General features: G+C 38.2%; 1 protein-coding gene across 1 annotated transcript; it reads left to right on the forward strand.

Moving 5' to 3' along the window:
• Positions 1-12,078: 12,078 nt before the first annotated feature.
• On the forward strand, positions 12,079-17,508 carry LOC109184160 (WD repeat and HMG-box DNA-binding protein 1). The gene is made up of 12 exons (XM_019334201.1): positions 12,079-12,463; positions 13,333-14,429; positions 14,522-14,698; positions 14,871-14,984; positions 15,126-15,230; positions 15,399-15,533; positions 15,625-15,680; positions 15,778-15,880; positions 15,971-16,087; positions 16,358-16,484; positions 16,574-16,704; positions 16,933-17,508. The coding sequence occupies exons 1-12, from the start codon at positions 12,187-12,189 to the stop codon at positions 17,419-17,421; spliced, it is 2,928 nt and encodes a 975-aa protein (XP_019189746.1). The 5' UTR covers positions 12,079-12,186; the 3' UTR covers positions 17,422-17,508.
• Positions 17,509-20,112: the final 2,604 nt, after the last annotated feature.

Here is a 20,112-nt window from a genome sequence, read left to right on the forward strand (position 1 = left end):
CTAAATGTATATACAAATTTACAAAGTGGACGAAAGTCCCATTTTCTGAATCAGATCCTTGAATTTAAATGGAGGCATGCCTTTAGTCAAGGGATCTGCTAGTATCAACTCAGTATTAATGTGTTCAATGAATACAAATTTATTCTTGACACGCTCCCTAATGGCTAAGAACTTGATGTCGATGTGTTTACTTCGACTCCCACATTTTTCGTTCTTAGCTAGGAAGACTGCAGCTAAGTTGTCACAGTAAACTTTCAACGGCTTAGATATAGAATCCACAATTCTAAGCCCGGAGATGAAATTCTTGAGCCACACACCTTGCGAAGTGGCCTCGAAACAGGACACGAACTCGGCTTCCATGGTAGAAGTAGTTATTAAGGATTGTTTAACACTTCTCCATGAAATAGCCCCACCAGCCAATATGAAGACGTACCCGGAAGTTGATCTCCGAGAATCAACACAGCCAGCAAAATCCGCATCAGAATAACCAACAACATCCAAGATGTCCGTGTGCTTAAAACCCAACTTGAAGTCTTTGGTACCTTTGAGATACCTCAAAACTCTCTTCACAGCTCCCCAGTGGTCCATGCCTGGATTATGCAAGTACCACCCTAACATACCGACGACAAAGGCAATGTCGGGCCTTGTACAAACTTGAATATAGCCAAGACATCCAACCGCTTCAGCATATGGAATATCCTTCATACGCTCCTTCTCCAAGTCGTTCTTAGGACAATGGTCCAAACTAAACTTATCCCCTTTTGCAATGGGAGCAACATTCGGTGAACAATTTTACATCCGAAATCTTTCCAAAACTTTGTTAATATAGGTTTCCTGCGATAGACCCAGTATGCCCCGGGACCTATCCCTATGAATCTTTATGCCAATGACATAAGATGCTTCACCCATATCTTTCATATCAAAATTTTTGGAAAGGAACTGTTTCACGTCGCGAAGCATCCCCACCTTATTAGTGGCGAGTAGGATATGATCCACATATAAAACAAGGTAACAGATTTTACTCCCACTAACTTTCTGGTATATACAAGGATCTAAGAGACTTTCAACAAAACCAAATGATGAAATAACCCCATCAAACATAATATACCACTGACGGGAGGCTTGTTTTAAACCGTATATGGACTTCCTAAGCCTACACACCAAATCCTCACCACCTCTAGAAGAGAAACCTTCAAGTTGTTTCATATAAACTTCCTCTTCTAGATCACCATTTATGAACGCGGTTTTCACATCCATTTGTTGCAACTCAAGGTTAAAGTGTGCAACTAAAGCCAGAATGATTTGAAGAGAATCTTTCTTTGATACAGGAGAAAAGGTCTCCTTGTAATCAATTCCTTCTTTTTGAGTAAATCCCTTAGCAACGAGTCTGGCCTTATACCTCTCAATGTTACCTAATGAGTCTCTTTTGGTTTTAAATACCCATTTACAGCCAATCGGCTTGGCCCCATTAGGTAACTCAACAAGGTTCCAAACTCCATTACTCTTCATGGAATTCATTTCATCTTTCATGGCTTCTAACCACAAATCGGACTGTGCACAATTTGTAGCTTGTGAAAACGTTACGGGATCATTTTCGACTTCAATGTCAGATTCTTGTAGATACGATACATAATAGCTAGGAACTGCTGAACACCTCACCCGAGTAGACCGTCTTAATGTTGGAACACCAGTACCTTGTGAAGGTTGTGGCGCAACTACCTCTTCAGGAACTGGATGTAGTTCTTGAATTGGTTCAATTTCGGTCTGTGTGGGTCCAGGATCTTGCTGAAGCTTAGTTCAGGAGGTTGCTGTAAGTCCTGAACTTGTTCTTCCAATGGTTGAGTTTCAACAGCTTGTGGAATCTCAACAATGGGTTGCACAACCGCAGGCGGGACTGAAGGCCCGTTGCGTATAAGTACAACTCCGTCAGATGACGTAGAAGCGCAAGAGTCAACATGATCAAATAAAGGAACTAAGTCCTTAAATCGATCTCTCCCACTGATCAAGTCATCTTCAAGAAACTAATTAGCATTTCTTGATTCCACTATCCTAGTAATATGTTTTGACAATAAAACCTATAACCCTTAGAAGATTGTACATATCCAATAAAGAAAGCACTAATAGTCCTCGGCTCAAGTTTCTTTTCATGTGGGTTATAAATCCTCACCTCAGACGGACATCCCCAAACACGCATATGATGCAAACTCGGTTTCCAACCTTTGAAAAGCTCAAAAGGTGTTTTGGGGACAGCCTTGGTCGGAACCCGGTTCAATATATACGTTGCCGTCTTGAGAGCGTCGGCCCACAATGATTTTGGAAGTGTGGAGTTGCTTAGCATACTCCGCACCATGTCCAAAAGAGTCTGATTCCTTCTTTCAGCAACACCATTTTTATCCAGGGAACCCAGCATGGTGTATTGGGCAACAATCCCATGCTCTTGAAGGAATTTAGCAAACGAACCCAAAGCTTGTCCATTTTCTGTGTATCTACCATAATATTCACCACATCTGTCTGACCTAACTATTTGTATTTTCTTCTTGCATTGGTTTTCAACTTCAGCCTTAAATGTTTTAAAGGCATCCAATGCTTCATACTTATGATGAAGTAAATACACATAGGTAAATCTAGAGAAGTCATCTATAAAGGTAATGAAATATTTCTGACCATGCATATCCATATCTGGACAGCATATGTCAGTATGAATTATCTCTAACAATGTTGAACTTCTATTGGCACCTTTCTTTGACTTGTTAGTCTGCTTGCCTTTAATGCAGTCTACACAAGTCTCAAAGTTCGTATAGTCTAGAGTAGAAAGTACTCCATCATTTACCAATCTTTTAATGCGCTCAAGGGAGATGTGTCCCAATCTCCGATGCCACAACATTGAAGATTTATCGTTAATACTACACCGTTTGGTGCCAGTTTGAACATGTAAGGAATTATAACTTGCATCGTTTTGTAAGTGAAGACGATAAAGACCATCAGACAACGTACCATTTCCAATACAAGTAGAATTATTAAATAATTTAAAATACTTGTCTGAAAAATTAAAACTGAATCCCAACAGTACAAGTCTTGAAATGGAAACCAAATTTCGTGAAAAAGTTGGTACATAAAATGTCCTCTCTAATTCCAAAACAAAGCCACTATTTAAAATCAGCCTGCAAGTCCCTACAGCTTCAACCGGCGAGCCCATCTTATTTCTGGAGAAGATGTTTCGCTCATTTGACATCTGTTGTCTCAGATTTTGCATATCCTGTAAAGAATTTGCAATGTGGATTGTTGAACCAGAATCAATCCACCAAGTGTTAGCATTAACGTCTGACATATTGGATTCAAAACAGACAAAGGAAGAGATCATAGCTTTCTCAGACATCCACTTCTTAAACTTTGCACAGTCCTTCTTCATATGCCCCTTCTTCTTACAGAAGAAGCATTTATGTTCCTTCTTAATGTCAGTCTGAGGGGATACTTTTGCTTTCCCTTTAGTTGAAGTGGAACGCTTTCCAGATCTCCCTTTAGGCTTGGTTGTTGCAAGCATGGCACTCTCCCCCCTTTGCTCCTGAAGTAGTCTCCCTTCTTCTTGCACACACTTATTGATTAGGTCATTAACAGACCATTTCTTGTCATGTGTGTTATAAGCAATTTTGAAGGTGCTATACTCAGAAGGGAGAGCATTCAGTGCAAAGTGCACCACAAATGAGTCTGGAAGTTTAATCTCGAACTTGTCAAGTTGAGCTGCAATATCACTGAGTTGCATGATGTGACTGCGCACACCATCAGCCGGAGAAAAACGAAGGGAGATGAACTTCATTATTAAGGTGTTTGCTAGGGATTTGTCTGGAGTTTCAAACTTCTCGTCAATGGCCTCAATACAGTCTTGAACTTTTGTAAGTTTATCAATCGTGCGACGAATATCACTCAGAAGCCGAGACTTAATGAACAAGATGCATAGGCGATTGGATCGTTCCCATTTAGCCCAAAGTTCTTTGGCTTCTTGAGTGTTTGTCGCGGTGATTGCCGGGGGCTCTGTATGGTTGATAGCATAGTCCATTTCAAGCCAGCCAAAATAGATGAGGAGGGCATCTTTCCATTCTCTATGATTATTAGGAATAAGCATTGGAACATTAATGTGCGAGACAGTTGGGGTAGTTGCTGAAAGAAAATTATGAGTGTGTTAGTTTTGATTTTCGAGGCACAAAAGAACTGAAGTGCATATTTTTCCAATGCAAACTTATGCAAAAGATAAATTCGAATGCCATAAAAATTGCCTGTGGGCTAAATTTTTACACATAATGAATTTACCAAAACTGAATGGTGAAAAACGGAATGGGTACGGTTTGGGTCTTTCCACCCTCAATGACAAAACTACATACCAAAACTATATGTCGATACATAATCCCTGTGGGCAAATTATGATCATAGTCTGGCATTTCATCCTAATCAATCATACAAATACAACAAAATTGCCTGTGGGCTAAATTTTGCCATATCATATAGAATTAATTACAAGGATATTGCCAACTCTTTATGTGAGTTAATCTAAATACAATTTAAGCAATTAGAGATGTTGTGGCTACTCTTTAATTACAAAATTGTAATCACTTGGCAAAGGGTAATTTAAAGCCTAGCAAACAAATTAAACCAAAACATGATAGACAATCTTTAGGTATACTCCTAGGAAAGCTGGTCGAGACGAAGCTCGGTTAAATACCAACTCCTTAGATAGAGTAGCGTCGCAAGGGGACTAGTAGCAACAAGTCTTTTAAGCCAGGGCCATAGAACTAGTATTCCTCCCCAGGAAACTTCCCTAAGTCATGTGTTCTCATATTTGAAGTAAAATTGTTTGAAAGAAAGATCTATAAGATGGTTATACACCTATGGATAAGGCTTTAAATTTGGGTAAACTAGAACTTTGATGTACTTTATGTGCTTTATAGCTTTAGAAAGGCACGAGCGGAGCAATGACCGAATGAGTAAAATAATATGCTTAATCTATCCTTAAAAGGCACTAAATTCACCTAAAAGGCACTATAACATGCATAATAGGCATATAATTCAGACCTAAAAAGGCACTAAATTCATACTTAAAAGAACATGTTTTTCTAACATATGCATAATTATAACAATCAAATAATTAGTGCAATAAAACAGTAAAAAAGAGACATGCTCAGATTATGCATATTATAACTCATGCTCCACAATTAAATTGTAACACTTAATACAATTTAAACTGAAATTCAATATTAAATTAAAATTCAAACAAATTGAAACTTAATAATTTGTTCAAAAGAATTATAATTTAATATCAACTTTACGTAGAAAAAAAAAACAATTGGATAAAACCCATAAGAAGAAGCCAAATATGATGAATTAAAAAAAAAAAATCAGGAAGCCCAATGAACTTAAGAATAAACAGGCCCAGAACTGATTTTTTTTTAAATAAAGCCCAGGTCTGGCCGAATTGGGCCAGGCCCGGCCCATAACTTAATACATCATCTTCTTCATTTGCTACCAAACCTAGCAGCAGCGTGCGCAGCAGTCATGAGCAGAAGATCAGATGAAGCAGTGACGACGGAGGACGAGCACTGGTCGCCTGAAGGAGGAGAGAGAGCGGCAGCGTCACCGGGAAATCCCGGCTCTGCCACCATCGCCTGACCTCATGCGAACCACCGCCCCCGCTGTGCACCTGCCTCCGGCGTGTCGCGGAACGTCAGCCGGCCATATGACCATCCGGCAACACCGAAAAAAAGGTCACCATTGCTGACGTGAATGAAGGGAGAACTACCGAATTTTTTTTAATCCGGCGTTGTTTGTTCTCGGTCAACAACGGAGGTTCGTCGGCGAACCAAATTCGGCGAACCCTGTGGCCAGTTGCATATCCGGCCACCGGCGAATGGAACGTCGACCGGAGGTCCGGTGAACGCACGGTGAAGATAGTGCGTAAAAAACCAATTGCAAATTTTTTTTTTTAATCTTAATGTGGAAAAAAAATTACACAAATATTTTCCAGCAGCCCAACAGATATGATTGCAAATTACATACAAATCCTAAATTATACAAGAATGTATATCATATGTAAAACAAACTGTAGATTATGCAATCAATCAAAAAACTAGACAGAGATTAAAAAATAGCACTGATACCAAATGTAAGCACATAATCCACGCAGAGAACACTTTATACGTGGCAATAAATAAACAAGTTAGATCCACTAACCTCCAGCCATAGCTTAGAACCTTGATCGCCTGGACTCGTGGTTTGACGAACGGGAGTTCCTCGGGCTGCTGTGAAATCACCGTAGATTGATTGTGTTTCTCTCAGTGACTCTAGATGGTGTATGATACGTCAACTAAGCAGTGAGAGGACTTGAGAGTCTAAATACCTACATCCCATCAATGTAGGCAACTAATTACCTAATGCTAACTAAGTTCTAATACTTATTCAGCCTATTGATTTGCACCACATATTTACTTAATATTATTATTATTATTATTATTATTATTATTATTATTATTATTACCTTAATAATAACAATAATAACATAAGGAAAACGTTAAACAAACAACTACACGAAGGGAAGGTAATAACAGTTGTGTATCTTGCTGGGAACCACCGCCAAACAACAGCCTACAGTGCAATGGGGACGCTGCTATTTTTTCGAACAGAGCTGGGTTCGGTGTGGTTGTTCGTGATCACGATGGACGCTTTGTGGCAGCAAGGAGTGGACGCATCGATTGTAGTCATGATCCTTTCATGGTTGAGGCGCTTGCGGTCAAGGAGTCTTTAACATGGTTGAAAGGTTTACAACGTAACACTATAATTATTGAATCTGATTGTCTGAATTTTTGTGTAATGCTTTCAATTCTTGTAGTTTAGATTATTCGTACGTTGGGTTGATTGATAAGCAATGTTTGTCAATTGCTGGTGACATTGGGGACGTTAGTGTCCGCCATGTTAAGAGAACAGCGAATATGTTGTACGCCTTATATGAATTATATGTGTTTTCCTAATGTGTGTACGCATTATCACAATCTTTTATTTCCCTTTTCAGAGAGAGACGTTTACTTTGCATATTTTTAGAGCAATATGTTGATCAACTATTACAGCATGTCAACTATGACAACCCTAATCCAGTTATTTTACACATTCAGTTTTGTCGTGCAAAAAATGTACAACAGTAAGTTACTATTCTATATTCACTTTTTTTTCCTACTATTTTTGGCATATTCTGTGTTTCGTAGAGTTCATATTTGACAATCATTATTCTAATGATATAGGCGAGGTTTCAATATCTAACACATGAAATACCACCAAGATTGTGGTAGATACAAATTATCAAGAGATTTGTGATTTTTAAAAGCGGTAATAAATATAACTATTTCTAAATTTATATCTTTTGATATTTGATACTTTGAATATTTTTTCATAAGGTTCGGAGTTACCTCAACCCCAAAACTATCTTTGAATACATAAGAATTTCGTCAGCTACACTAGAAGATGAAATTAATGGGGATACACTCAAGACCCATACCATTGAACAGTTGTATGATTTTTCGGGGGTATTTTTCTATTGCTATAACTGTTATTTATTAATAGTAACAGACCTATAATAATTAATACTTTCCCAATATCTATTATAAAATAGCGATGAGAAGAAGTAAATGCTTAAAGGAAAAAAAAAAAATTCCCGCCTAAACAAACGGCACCGTTTAGAGCATAGATATCAAATGCGTACATCCGATTGTTTATAGCATTGGATATATAAAAAAATATTAATTCCACCGTCTAATTTTTATGGAGATAATCCTGGAGAATCCCGAAGTTCTAGGTACTTTTACGGCAGTTTAAATGTGTGGAAAACAATCTCAAAATATCTTATACATTTGAAGCGATGCATCGAAACTATATCATCATCATCATCATCATTAAAAAAGAGTTAGTTAAAAATAATGGAACTAATGAACAAAGCTATTTATTATCACAAGAAATTACAAAGAGATATAAGGCCTACACAAAAGACCATAAAATCTGGAAAGTTGAGTTGAGTGACAGATTGCATTTGTTGTCACATTACAAAGCTGACCAAAGGAATAGATCAAGTGAAACACAATTTTAGTATACTATTAAGACTTTAAAAACAGAATGAAAACATTCCAAATTGGCACATAATACAAACTGAATGAAAACCAAGGCACATATTTCAAACTGCATGAAAAATAAATGAAATAAGTCATTGAAGATTTCTTCCAACTATACCCTAACTCCAAAAAAATGAATAATTGATTAAACGGTTTTGCCCATTGAAACCAGAAACTAAATCATGTTCATGCAAGACAATGAGTACACATTAATAAAACAAAACATGTGGACCCTATAAAAGACCGTAGAAATTAATAAAATTTGCATAAATGTCTACACTGTTTTAACATAGATGAACATAACTCTTAGTTTATCTAAGTTGTATTAAAACAACTTACAAACAACTACACAAAGGGAAGGTAATAACAGTTGTGTATCTTGCTGGGAACCACTGCCAAACAACAGCCTAAAGTGCAATGTGGATGCTGCTATTTTTTCAAACGGAGCTGGGTTTGGTGCGGTTGTTCGTGATCACGACGGACGCTTTGTGGCAGCAAGGAGTGAACGCATCGATTGTAGTCATGATCCTTTCATGGTTGAGGTGCTTGCGGTCAAGGAGGCTTTAACATGGTTGAAAGGTTTACAACGTAACACTATTATTATTGAATCTGGTTGTCTGAATTTTTGTGTAATGCTTTCAATTCTTGTAGTTTATATTATTCGTACGCAGGTTTGATTGTTAAGCAATGTTTGTTAATTGCTAGTGACATTGGGGACGTTAGTGTCCGCCATGTTAAGAGAACAACGAATCGAGTGGCTCACGAGTTAGCTCGGGCAACTGGTTCTTTGTCTGTCTCAGGAGTGTGGGTTGTTATCCCACCCGTTTGTATTTCTGTTTTGTTAAGCTATTAATGAAGCGTTTGCATTTGTTTTCAAAAAAAAAAAAAAAGAAACTTACAAACAATTTAAGAAATTCTTAACTCAAACAACGTAACTCTTTTCATAATCATGCAAGGGAATAAGAAATTCTTGATAAAATAAAACACCCGAGAACATAACAAATCTAAAGCTACATAAAAATGATATAAAGACTAAAACTTTATGTTTTAGATGATTTATAGGACTTTTTAAACATAAATATAACAAATTTTCATGTAAATATAATGTATATATATATATATATATATATATATATATATATATATATATATATATATATATATAAATGGTCTGAAAATACTTATCTAGATCCGAACCTTAGGGCTTAGGGTTTCTTCCGATAATTATGCTTGAATCGTGCAAAATAGCTGGACAGAAGCTTCAGTCCATAGAGATGACATGTTGTAATGGCGTATTCACGCTAAACTGAGTCATTATGTTGTGCAACCGTGTGCACCATGGTGCACACGATTGCAAAAACGACGTCGTTTTGACATCCAACTTAAAAAAAAAAAAAAACAGTTTCGATTGTCGTTAACGGTGTTATGTTGTGCATAATTTGAACTATACATCCATAATTTCATAACTATACATTCGGAATTGCATAACAACACATCTATAATGTCATTACTATACATTCAGAATTACATAACTACACATCCATAACTTTATAACTATACATTCATAATTGCATAACTACACATCCATAACTTCAATTCATAACTATACATTCAGAATTGCATAACTACACATCCATAACTTCATAACTATACATTCAGAATGTAAAATTCTAACTTCATAACTATACATTCAAAATTGCATGCATAACTACACATCCATAACTTCATAACTATACATTCAGAATTGCATAACTACACATTCATAACTATACATTCAAAATGTGAAATTATAAAATTATGAACATATGTTTACGTAACTAACGAGAATCGAAAATGATTTTTTTTTAAAAGTAAAACGACGTCGTTTTTGCAACCGTGTGCACCATACATGGTGCACACGGTTGCACAGCATAATTTGCCTGCTAAACTATGGCAAATTATAAAAGATGAAAGTGAATGTTGGTCCACCTCCACCCCTTTTACATTTGTTATTGGAATAATGGAGAATGACTTCTCCATTTCATTTGTGTGGTAGCGCACAATGCGCTCCTTTCTTAGGAGCAGCGCCATTGGCGCTAGTGTGCGGACAACACACTTTGTCCATTTTTGTGGGTGGGATGGGGGGGGGGGCTGCTTACTATAAATAGCAGCTCCCAACATCGTTTTAGAACACACTTGAATTCTAGTTATTTATTATATTTTCCTTCTCTCTCCCTTCGTCTGAGCAATAGTGAGTTTCGCCTACGTGATTGCTAGTGCAAGCTATCCGTAGTAGGTCTGTGTAGCCTGTCGAAAGCGTGCCAGGATTCTAACTGCGCCGTCACCGGGCAAATAACGCTTTTAAGGTAGTGTTATTATAACACGACACAGATTTCCTTTCAACCATACACCCGTAGTGTCCGTGCTTCTTAAAAGGTTTCCAGATCGCGCGTTGACGTTGCGACTATTTTCCAACATAGATACACTGTAGTTTCAGTTGGTAATTAATACACAAAAAATACACTCCGTTAATTGTAACGGCGCCGTACACCGCGGTCCACGATATAACAACGCGTAAACTAGCTAAGAGGACGAAACCCACATGAACACTCTAGAAATGACGTGGAGTTTCCGGTTCAACCCAGCCTATCTTAAATGGCAACGGGTATAGGACGTGGTTGGGCTAAGCATTTAAGCAAATTGGGCTAGCAAACATCTAATATATTCATCTCATATTTGGGCTGTGTGTAATGGGCTGCCATTTAGCCCAACGCTACATGCTGGGCAAATTATATCGTGCACCGCAGTGCATAATCGATTATGCACCGAGTTTCAAAATGACGTCGTTTTGTTTAATGAAAGAAACGACACCCTTTTCACATCGTTCCAAAAAAACTAACTCTTTTATTCAGTTTCTTTTTATATACACTGTAGTGTCAGTTCAACACAACCACAATTTCATTTCAATATAACTACAGTTTCATTCGAAAACGGCGCCTTTTCTTTAAGTAAAGAAATGACGGTCACAATATTAATTAACAAATCTTGTATTTATGGTGTGTTTAGAGTAAAATGAAACTACATTGTATCTAAAATGAAACTGAATAACTAGTCTCACATATCGTGTTTATATTATCAAATGAAATTGTAATTGAATTGAAATTATACTTTAGTTGTGTTGAAATGAAATTAAAGTATATATAAAATGAATCTGAATAACATGTCTCACATATTAAGTGTATATTGTCAAATAAAACTATAGGTGAATTGAAATAATACTTTAATTGTGCTGAAATGAAACTACAGTATGTATAAAAAGAAACTGAATAACATGGTATGAGCGCATATTATCAAATGAAACTGTAGCTATATCAAAATGATACTTTAGTTGTGTTGTAGTGAAACAACAGTATATATAAAATGAAACTGAATAACAATTTCACATATTTGAGTGTATATTGTCCAATGAAATCGTAATTGAATTAAAATTATAATTTAGTGGTGTTATAATAAAACTACGGTGTATATAAAATGAATTCAATAACATGTCTCGATATAATAAGACTACTGTATGTATAATATCAAATGAAATTGTAGTTGAAACAAAATGAAACTTTAGTTGTGCTGAAATAAAAGTATATGAAATGAAATTAAATATGTTATACAAACAGAATTAATTACACGGAATGATTTTCATTTCTTTTTTCATTAAAAAAAATGATACTCTTTTAGACCATGTTCCACAATAAAATATGCCAAACAAAACAAATAGAATTACTAATTTCATATATCGTGATTCAAACTGTTTTGACTCTTCACATTCTTTTGACTCGACCCGTCTTATGGAGCTAACCTAATATGGAATGTTAGTCACGCTTATCATTCAGTAAAGAATTGAGAATGAAAACCCACGGTTCGCGCGAAAAATCAAAATAACCCGCCACCACTTTCCCGCCAGATACAAAGCATCGTCCCACTAAAACCTAACACGCATTTCTAACTATCACAAACTAAACTCAACCAAAACACTCCTTCGAGAATACGAGATCAAGATTGAGAATCAGCCATGAAGATTCGCTCCATTAAGCTTCGAGAAGCCCACAAGAACAGCAGCGACGACGCCTCCGTGTGCTCCATTTTATGGGACCAGAGCGGCGACCACATCGTCACAGCCTCCTCTTCCGATTCCTCGATTTGCATTCACGATGCCATTTTTCCCGCCACTCCGCCCAAAGTTCTGAGAAATCATAGAGATGGTGTCACCGCTCTGGCTCTCAGCTCTAATTCCACCTGCCTCGCCTCCGGCTCCGTTGACCATTCCGTCAAACTCTACAAATTCCCAAGTATGCTGTTTTACTCTTTTGTATTTTTAATTATCTTATTGTACAAAATGTAATTAATTCTTTTTTATCCATATTTCTGGGATGAATTAGGTTACAATCAAATGCCATTTTTTGGGTTATTTACACAACAATGTTGAATTGCGAAACAAAGAAATAAACTCATTAACTTGGTAGTTGCACTCGGAAATTTTCTCTCATTTCTATAACAGTTGTGATGGGAAATGATATTCATGTTGAATTGCCGCTAGTATACATTCATCAGTGATCTATGAATAAGATCCTGATTGGTTTCTCTTGATTGTAATTTTAAATATTTGTATGCGAATTGGAGCAGTAGTTATTTAGGTCTACATAGGCAATTGCTTGTTTAACCAATGCTTTTAAGGCTAGATTATAGGGAATATGGTATTTCGTAATTCCCATTTTCTTTTGCTTGTTTGGGAAATTAAGAATCTTAAGCATGTAAAAGGATGATGGTTGGAACATGGAGGTGTCTAATAAGGATTTAATAAGGGGTAAAGAGTTGTGAATTTGGACGAGAATATGACAGTTATGGCTTAAATTTGTATTGTATGTTCTTGGCATAAGAATTTTTTTTTGTTCAAGTGTCTATTGTCCTAGTTATGGCTAATTTATATGTAAAATTATGAATTATTATTCACTTGGAATTAAACCGGGCATAGCCTTTAACGTGTAAAGTTGCTAGTTTCCTAATTTTGAATGACTTGCCATGTATCTTTCTGGATTTTTTTTTTACTATAAGACTTGAAGACACTTATTCATGAGTTCAGCAAGTTCAGTCACCTTGGAATATTATTGTGGATAATTGAATTCATTTCTCTATACTTCATTGTGATTATTTCCATCAGGTGGGGAGTTTGAGACAAACATTACTAGATTTACATTGCCATTAAGGGCACTTGCTTTCAACAAATCGGGTACTATGTTAGCAGCTGCTGGTGATGATGAGGGCATTAAACTCATAAATACTATTGATGGTTCAGTTGCAAGAGTTCTTAAAGGGCATCGAGGGTCTGTCACTGGAATAGCTTTTGATCCTAAAAGTGAATACCTGGCTTCAGTTGATTCCAAAGGGACTGTCATACATTGGGAACTTCAGTCAGGAAGAATAATTCATACCCTAAAAGACATAGCTCCTGTCACAGGTTTGGGCGATGCTTTCATAAATATGCTTAGCTGGAGTCCTGATGGAGAGCTACTAGCTGTCCCTGGTTTGAAGAATGATGTGGTGATGTATGATAGGGACACTGCTGAAAGGCTGTTTTCACTACGAGGTGATCACGTGCAGCCTATTTGCTATTTATCATGGTCACCTAATGGAAAGTACATGGCTACTTCTGGGTTAGATAGGCAGGTTTTGATATGGGATGTTGATAAGAAACAAGATATTGATAGGCAGAAATTTGACAATATGATATGTTGTATGGCATGGAAGCCACAGGGAAATACTTTGGCGGTCATTGATGCTATGGGGAAATTTGGTTTATGGGAATCAGCTGTGCCTTCATCAATGAAATCTCCCACTGAAGATGTTCCTAGCTGGGGATCAAATGGTAGTAATGGATTACTTCTGTTTGATGAAGAAGAACCCAGTGCAGCTGGTAGTTTGAGTGATCCTGGGGAAGATAGCCATGATGAATCTGATCTGCCTAGCCGAAAAAGATTACGGAAACAGTCTGTTTGTGATGAGGACTGGGATGATTTTAATGAGTTGGATTCATTTCCAAAACTTGAATCTCGCAAAAAGCCTGCTCATGATCACCAAGCTAGCTTGGATAGGAAGAAAGCTGAATTAAAAAGCACTGCCGTATCAACAGGCCTGAAAATGCAGGAAGCTTTTCAGCCAGGAGCTACTCCTGTGCAACCTGGAAAGAGGCGCTTTCTCTGTTACAGTATGCTTGGTAGTATAACCACTATGGAGCATGAAGGATATTCTCATATAGAGGTATTTGAGATTGTCTATTATCAAAACTAAAACTCAAACTTTTTACCACCTTAAGACTGACATGAAGTCACTGTGTAATTACTTGATTGCAGATAGATTTTCATGATACAAGTAGTGGCCCACGAGTTCCTGCTATGACTGATTACTTTGGCTTTACCATGTCTGCTTTAAATGAAAATGGATGTGCATTTGCAAATCCATGCAAGGGTGAGAAGAACATGAGCACGCTTATGTATCGTCCATTCAGTAGCTGGGCTAATAACAGTGAGGTTAGTTAGTCCTATTCATGGTGCCTTTAAATGATGATTTCCACCCCACAATACCAAATGCAAAACATGTGTGCTTGTGCTTGTTTACCTGCAAAAACAAATGTTTGAACTCCCTTTCTACTTTTATTGTATTTACTTGTAATGTATCTGTACTTTATTTGTGCAAATTTAGTGGTCCATGAGATTTGAAGAAGAAGAAGTGAGGGCTGTGGCACTTGGAAATGCATGGGTAGCTGCCATCACAAGTCTTAATTTTCTTCGCATCTTTTCTGACAGCGGTTTGCAGGTAATTCATAATAGATATCCATGTTCACTTGTTATAGCTTCTGATTGTGGGATGTTCTTCTGAAATGACATTGCCAAATGCCCAAATATATTTTCAAACTGCAACTGAATAAACCTCTCCCTTTTTGGATTGAAATACCAGAGATATATTCTCTCTCTTGATGGACCAGTAGTTACTGCAGCAGGATTCAAGGATGAACTTGCAGTTGTCACGCATGCGTCTCCTTCTCTTCCCTCTAATGAGCAGGTTAAATAAGCGCTTCTTGGACAAAATTAATTTTCGCTATTGAAAAATATCACCATTTTCTCCTTACTGTGCTTAGAGGTTGTTCCATTCTAAACAGAGGTGCACTTGTAATTTTCTTAAGAGATCCATCAATAATCACATATTTCTAAAAATGATTTTATCCTGCAGGTTCTTGAATTTAGGGTTTTCAATATTCGCAATGGTACACAACCTCTACGAGGGAGACTCCCATTGACTCCTGGTTCCTCTTTAACATGGTTTGGATTCAGTGAGGAAGGCCATCTAAGTTCTTCTGATTCTAAGGTGCATATACTAGTTTACCTCAAAATATATATTGGAGGAAACTTAAATTAAACTATTACTCCATATAATTTGATTGTAACTGAACATGTAGGGTGTGTTGAGGGTCTTCATAAATCAATTTGGAGGCAATTGGCTTCCTCTCTTCAGGTACAATATTGGATATTCTACAACACATAGCCAATAGTGATATATTTGTAAATGCATTTGAAGAACCGTTTTTAATATAAAAAATTTCAACTTCCAGTGAAAGTAAATTGAAGAAGCCAGAAGAGAAATATTGGGTTGTTGGATTAAATGCAAGCAAGTTGTTTTGTGTTGTTTGTAAGTCCCCTGATTCTTTCCCACAGGTAAGGCAGCTCATTTTTCATGGATTTTACTTTGATTTATAATGCCAACTCGACTGTTAAAACTTTTTTTATTTTTGATTCCTTCTCCAGGCCACTCCTAAACCAGTCCTCACTTTATTAGATCTTTCCTTTCCTCTTGCTTCCTCTGATCTCGGAGCAGAAAATCTGGAGAATGAATTCATATTGAATAACATGCATCTATGCAGGGTACGTTTTTAATAACTTCCGTAGTTTTTGACTATCTTGCATTTAATGGGATGTAGTTAGAATGAAAACACTAGTCTTTTATATGCTTGTTTCTTTCTTGTTGGGCGGAGGCTGGTAAAAGGCCAAGTCCTGTCTCTCGAAAATGTGATGGCGGTCTATAAGGAAATAAAGTTGCGTCTTCGCTACTAGCTATTATAGCTTTTGGCGTAGTGGTAAGCGCTTGAACCTAACATTTCTGAATCGTGTATTAATACTAGTAGTGTATTACAGGTTCAGAAAGCAATCGAGGAAAAGATAGCGGTTGGGCAGGACAGCACGTTGCTTGATGACGAGGCGTTCAACCTTGAAACCGCTCTTGATCGATGCATCTTGAGGCTCATTGCATCCTGCTGCAATGGTGAATTTTGTAGTTTGGATATATTCATGTTTTGTCATTTTGAGGGTAGAATCTGACATCATATTTGTGTAATTGTGTTCTCCTGAAAGGTGACAAGCTGGAGAGAGCAACTGAACTAGTCAAACTTCTTTCACTGGAAAAATCAGTGAAAGGGGCAATAAAGCTTGTTACAGCCCTGAAGCTACCAAACTTGGCAGAACGCTTCAGCACCATATTGGAGGTAACCAACCAACCAACCATTCACAACCCTTGAATGACAATGCAAAAGAGGAGTATTTTATATAAACGGTGTGAAATATACTCCGTATTTGTTAAGAGCCACATTGAAAAAATGAGAACATATGAGTTTATAAGGTCATGGGTAGACTAGCTAATTGATTGGATTCATTCTTTTAGTGTGGTTTGATCCATGTGCATTATAATCCAATTGAGTGACCCATCCTTGCAGGAACGTTTAAGCAATGAAGCAATGGCGAGCAGCGTTATAGCTGAGTCAAACCTGAACCACTCTTCCTTCAGAACCAATGCTGTGTCCAATATTACACCAGAAAGCAGTAAAACACTGCACATTTTATCAACAACCCCTTCCTCCTCTACAAGGAAAACGGGATTGCCAGAACAACCTGCACAAGCCCGAGCTATTCCATCAGCCAAGGCGGGAGAGGTGAGAATCAGCACAGAAGATTTAAAGACCCGAGCTATTCCATCAGCGAAGGCAGGAGAGGTGAGAATCAAAACAGAAGATTTAAAGAGCCATAAGAAGGTTAATGATGGAGAGAAGGTGGAAAAGATGAAGGTTAGCAATGGGGGAATTGATGGCATGAAGCCGGTGGTTCGCCCTTCTAATCCCTTTGCCAAGTCATCAAACACCCAACATACTCCATCCTTGTTTGACTCCCTCAAGAAGATGAATGGTGAGAGCTCAAGTAAAAAGTAGAACTGTAAGCTTGTCACTGATTTTATCCAATATACTAACATCAGTTGTAATGTAACAAAATCCGATTCTGTAATTATGTTGGTGTATTCATTCTCCAGTTCTTAGCCACACATTTATGTACGTTTAGTCTCTTCATCCTCTGCATGCATTACGTGAGACAGCCAACCTTTGTAATTAACAGTATATTCTCAGAAGGCAAAATTGCAAACTGTCCACACCATAAAATCTTAATTACTTCGTTGACATTCCATGAAAAGGTGAGAAGCAGTTTCCAGTTGCTGACAACAGAGTGGACAAAACACAGAACACAAATAAGAAATCTCTTATTCCCTTCTCGCCGAACACAACACAAAAGACATTCTGCCAAGGCGCCGAGTTTGACCGCTGTAGATGAAGAAGAGAAAGGTGCCGAGTTTGAAGCTGTGAGAGGGTGGGTGTGAAAGAGAAGAAGAAAGTGCAAAAGGAAGTAGAAGAAAAATGAGGAAGAAAGAAGAAATACGCTGCCAGGAATCGATGCTAGGACTGATTACTGTTCACACGTGATTTTCTAATTTGAGAACAAGTTTTGAGCGTGTTTCTAATTTCTTCTTAATTAATCAAAATATTTAGGGATAAGGGTCAAATAGACTCTCCAATTATATACTAAAGTGTAATTAGCCCATCGAACTAAAAAAATCTTCAATTAAACCCTTAAACTAGTTCAAATAGTGCAATTAACATATTTGACCTATTATAGCATGTTACCTTCAAGTCACCTGCCACGTAAGATGCCACGTCAATTAATATTTTAAGTTTATTTTTTTAAAATAAATTAATTATATTGTAAATATATATATTTAAAAAAAAAAAAAAAACACCATGGCAGACTGGTAGCTTGCCCAGCCTGCTGCCATGGCTTCTCCATGAACGGCGGAGAAGCTCTGTTCATGGAGAAGCCAGCAGCTTCTCCGTCCAAATTTAGTCCAAGGCCCAAGGGACGATTTTAGTAATAACTTTTTGGAGAAAATGGTGCATGTGATGACCGAAATGGTCTCTTGACTGTAGCAAAATGACTAATTTGGTCCCGAGTTAATAGATGTCAAACGACAAAACAAACGGAAGACCAAATTAGTTAAGATTTTTAAAGTTGAGGGACTTAATTGGTAAAAAAAATAATCAAAAACCAAATCGGTAATTTCGTTATAGTCAAGGGACCATTTCATTAATTAACTCATTTCTAATTTATATCTTCGAGTTAATGGATTATTGAATACAACACAATTATATTCTCCGGACTTTACAAATTATTGAATAAAATTGAAAAATTACTCTCTAGGGTTTGCTAGAGTTTTCTCCTCCCCTAGGGGTTGCTAGGTTTCCGACGGTTTCCATTGTTTTTTCCGGTGATCATCACTGTTTGGCGACGCTAGTCGCAGCGGGCAAGTGCGTATGGCAGCGACGGAGGGGGACGGTGTAGCGGCGCTGACACGACGGTGGGCGGACATTGTTCTAGACGAGGAGGAGGATGCCGTGTTTGCGCCGGCAGGGATGGCCGAAGGCGGTGGCCAGGCGGTGACGGAGCAGACGTGGGGCGTTGTGGGCCGTTTTCTGACGAACAAAATCATTAAGGCAGAGTATATGCGGCAAGTCATGGCATCCGTTTGGCAACCGGTACGAGGGGTTCAGGTTTCGGAAATTCAACCGAATCTGTTCCTCTTTGTTTTTTATCATGAGACGGATGTGGAGTATGTGCTGGAAGAGGGGCCGTGGTCGTTTAACAATCATTCGTTAGTTTGCAAGAGGGTTCCGGATGGTGTGATGCCGATTGATGTTGTGCTGGATACGATTGATCTCTGGGTACAAGTGCATGATTTACCGATGGGATACACGGGGATCCCGATTCTTGAGCAGGTTGGGAATTTTATTGGAACTTTTGTCAAACTGGACGAGAGGTTTATTGGGGAGCCTTGGATCACGCATTATCGTATTCGGGTGTCTATACCGGTTGATAAACCGATTAAGAGAAGGATGAAATTGCTGAAGAGGGATAGGACAACATGTTGGGTTAACTTCAGGTATGAGAGGCTGCACACTTTCTGTTTCTGTTGTGGTATGCTGGGTCACTCCTATAAGTTTTGTATAAAGGCTCGGGAAGCAAGAATACCGGTGGAACAGTATCCGTACTCTGCGGAACTACGAGTGGGAGGAAACCGAGGGCCACGGGAGATAGGGGACCCTTGGTTGGTTCCTCTCGGTGGAAAGCCGAAGGACTTTCCGATGCATGGGAATCCGAGCCGCCGACCGGTGGTACGGAGTAGCCCGGTTGAGGAGGCCGAGAGGTCCGCGACCGAAGAGGTGGTGGTGGCAGTGGCCAAGCGCCGCCGTGAGAATGGAGGGGATGGTACATATGTGACGATGGTGGATGGCTCAAAAAACTTGTTTACGGCGGGTTCTGGATCACAGACCCGCCCAACCCAATGAGTACGCTGAGTTGGAACTGCCGTGGCTTGGGTAATCCACGGACAGTTCGAGAGGTGGTGGACATGGTGTCCAAAAAGCAACCCGACTTTGTATTTCTAATAGAAACTAAGGTAGCGCGAGATCATGCTGAGCGTCTTCGTGTTACGATTGGTTTCGAAGGCTTATTTTATGTTGACAATGATGGTTTGAGTGGTGGATTAGCGTTATTGTGGAAAAAGAATAATACGGCGA

Source organism: Ipomoea nil, unplaced genomic scaffold (assembly GCF_001879475.1).
Source record: "Ipomoea nil cultivar Tokyo-kokei standard unplaced genomic scaffold, Asagao_1.1 scaffold1250, whole genome shotgun sequence".
In the NCBI taxonomy this organism is placed as follows: domain Eukaryota; kingdom Viridiplantae; phylum Streptophyta; class Magnoliopsida; order Solanales; family Convolvulaceae; genus Ipomoea; species Ipomoea nil.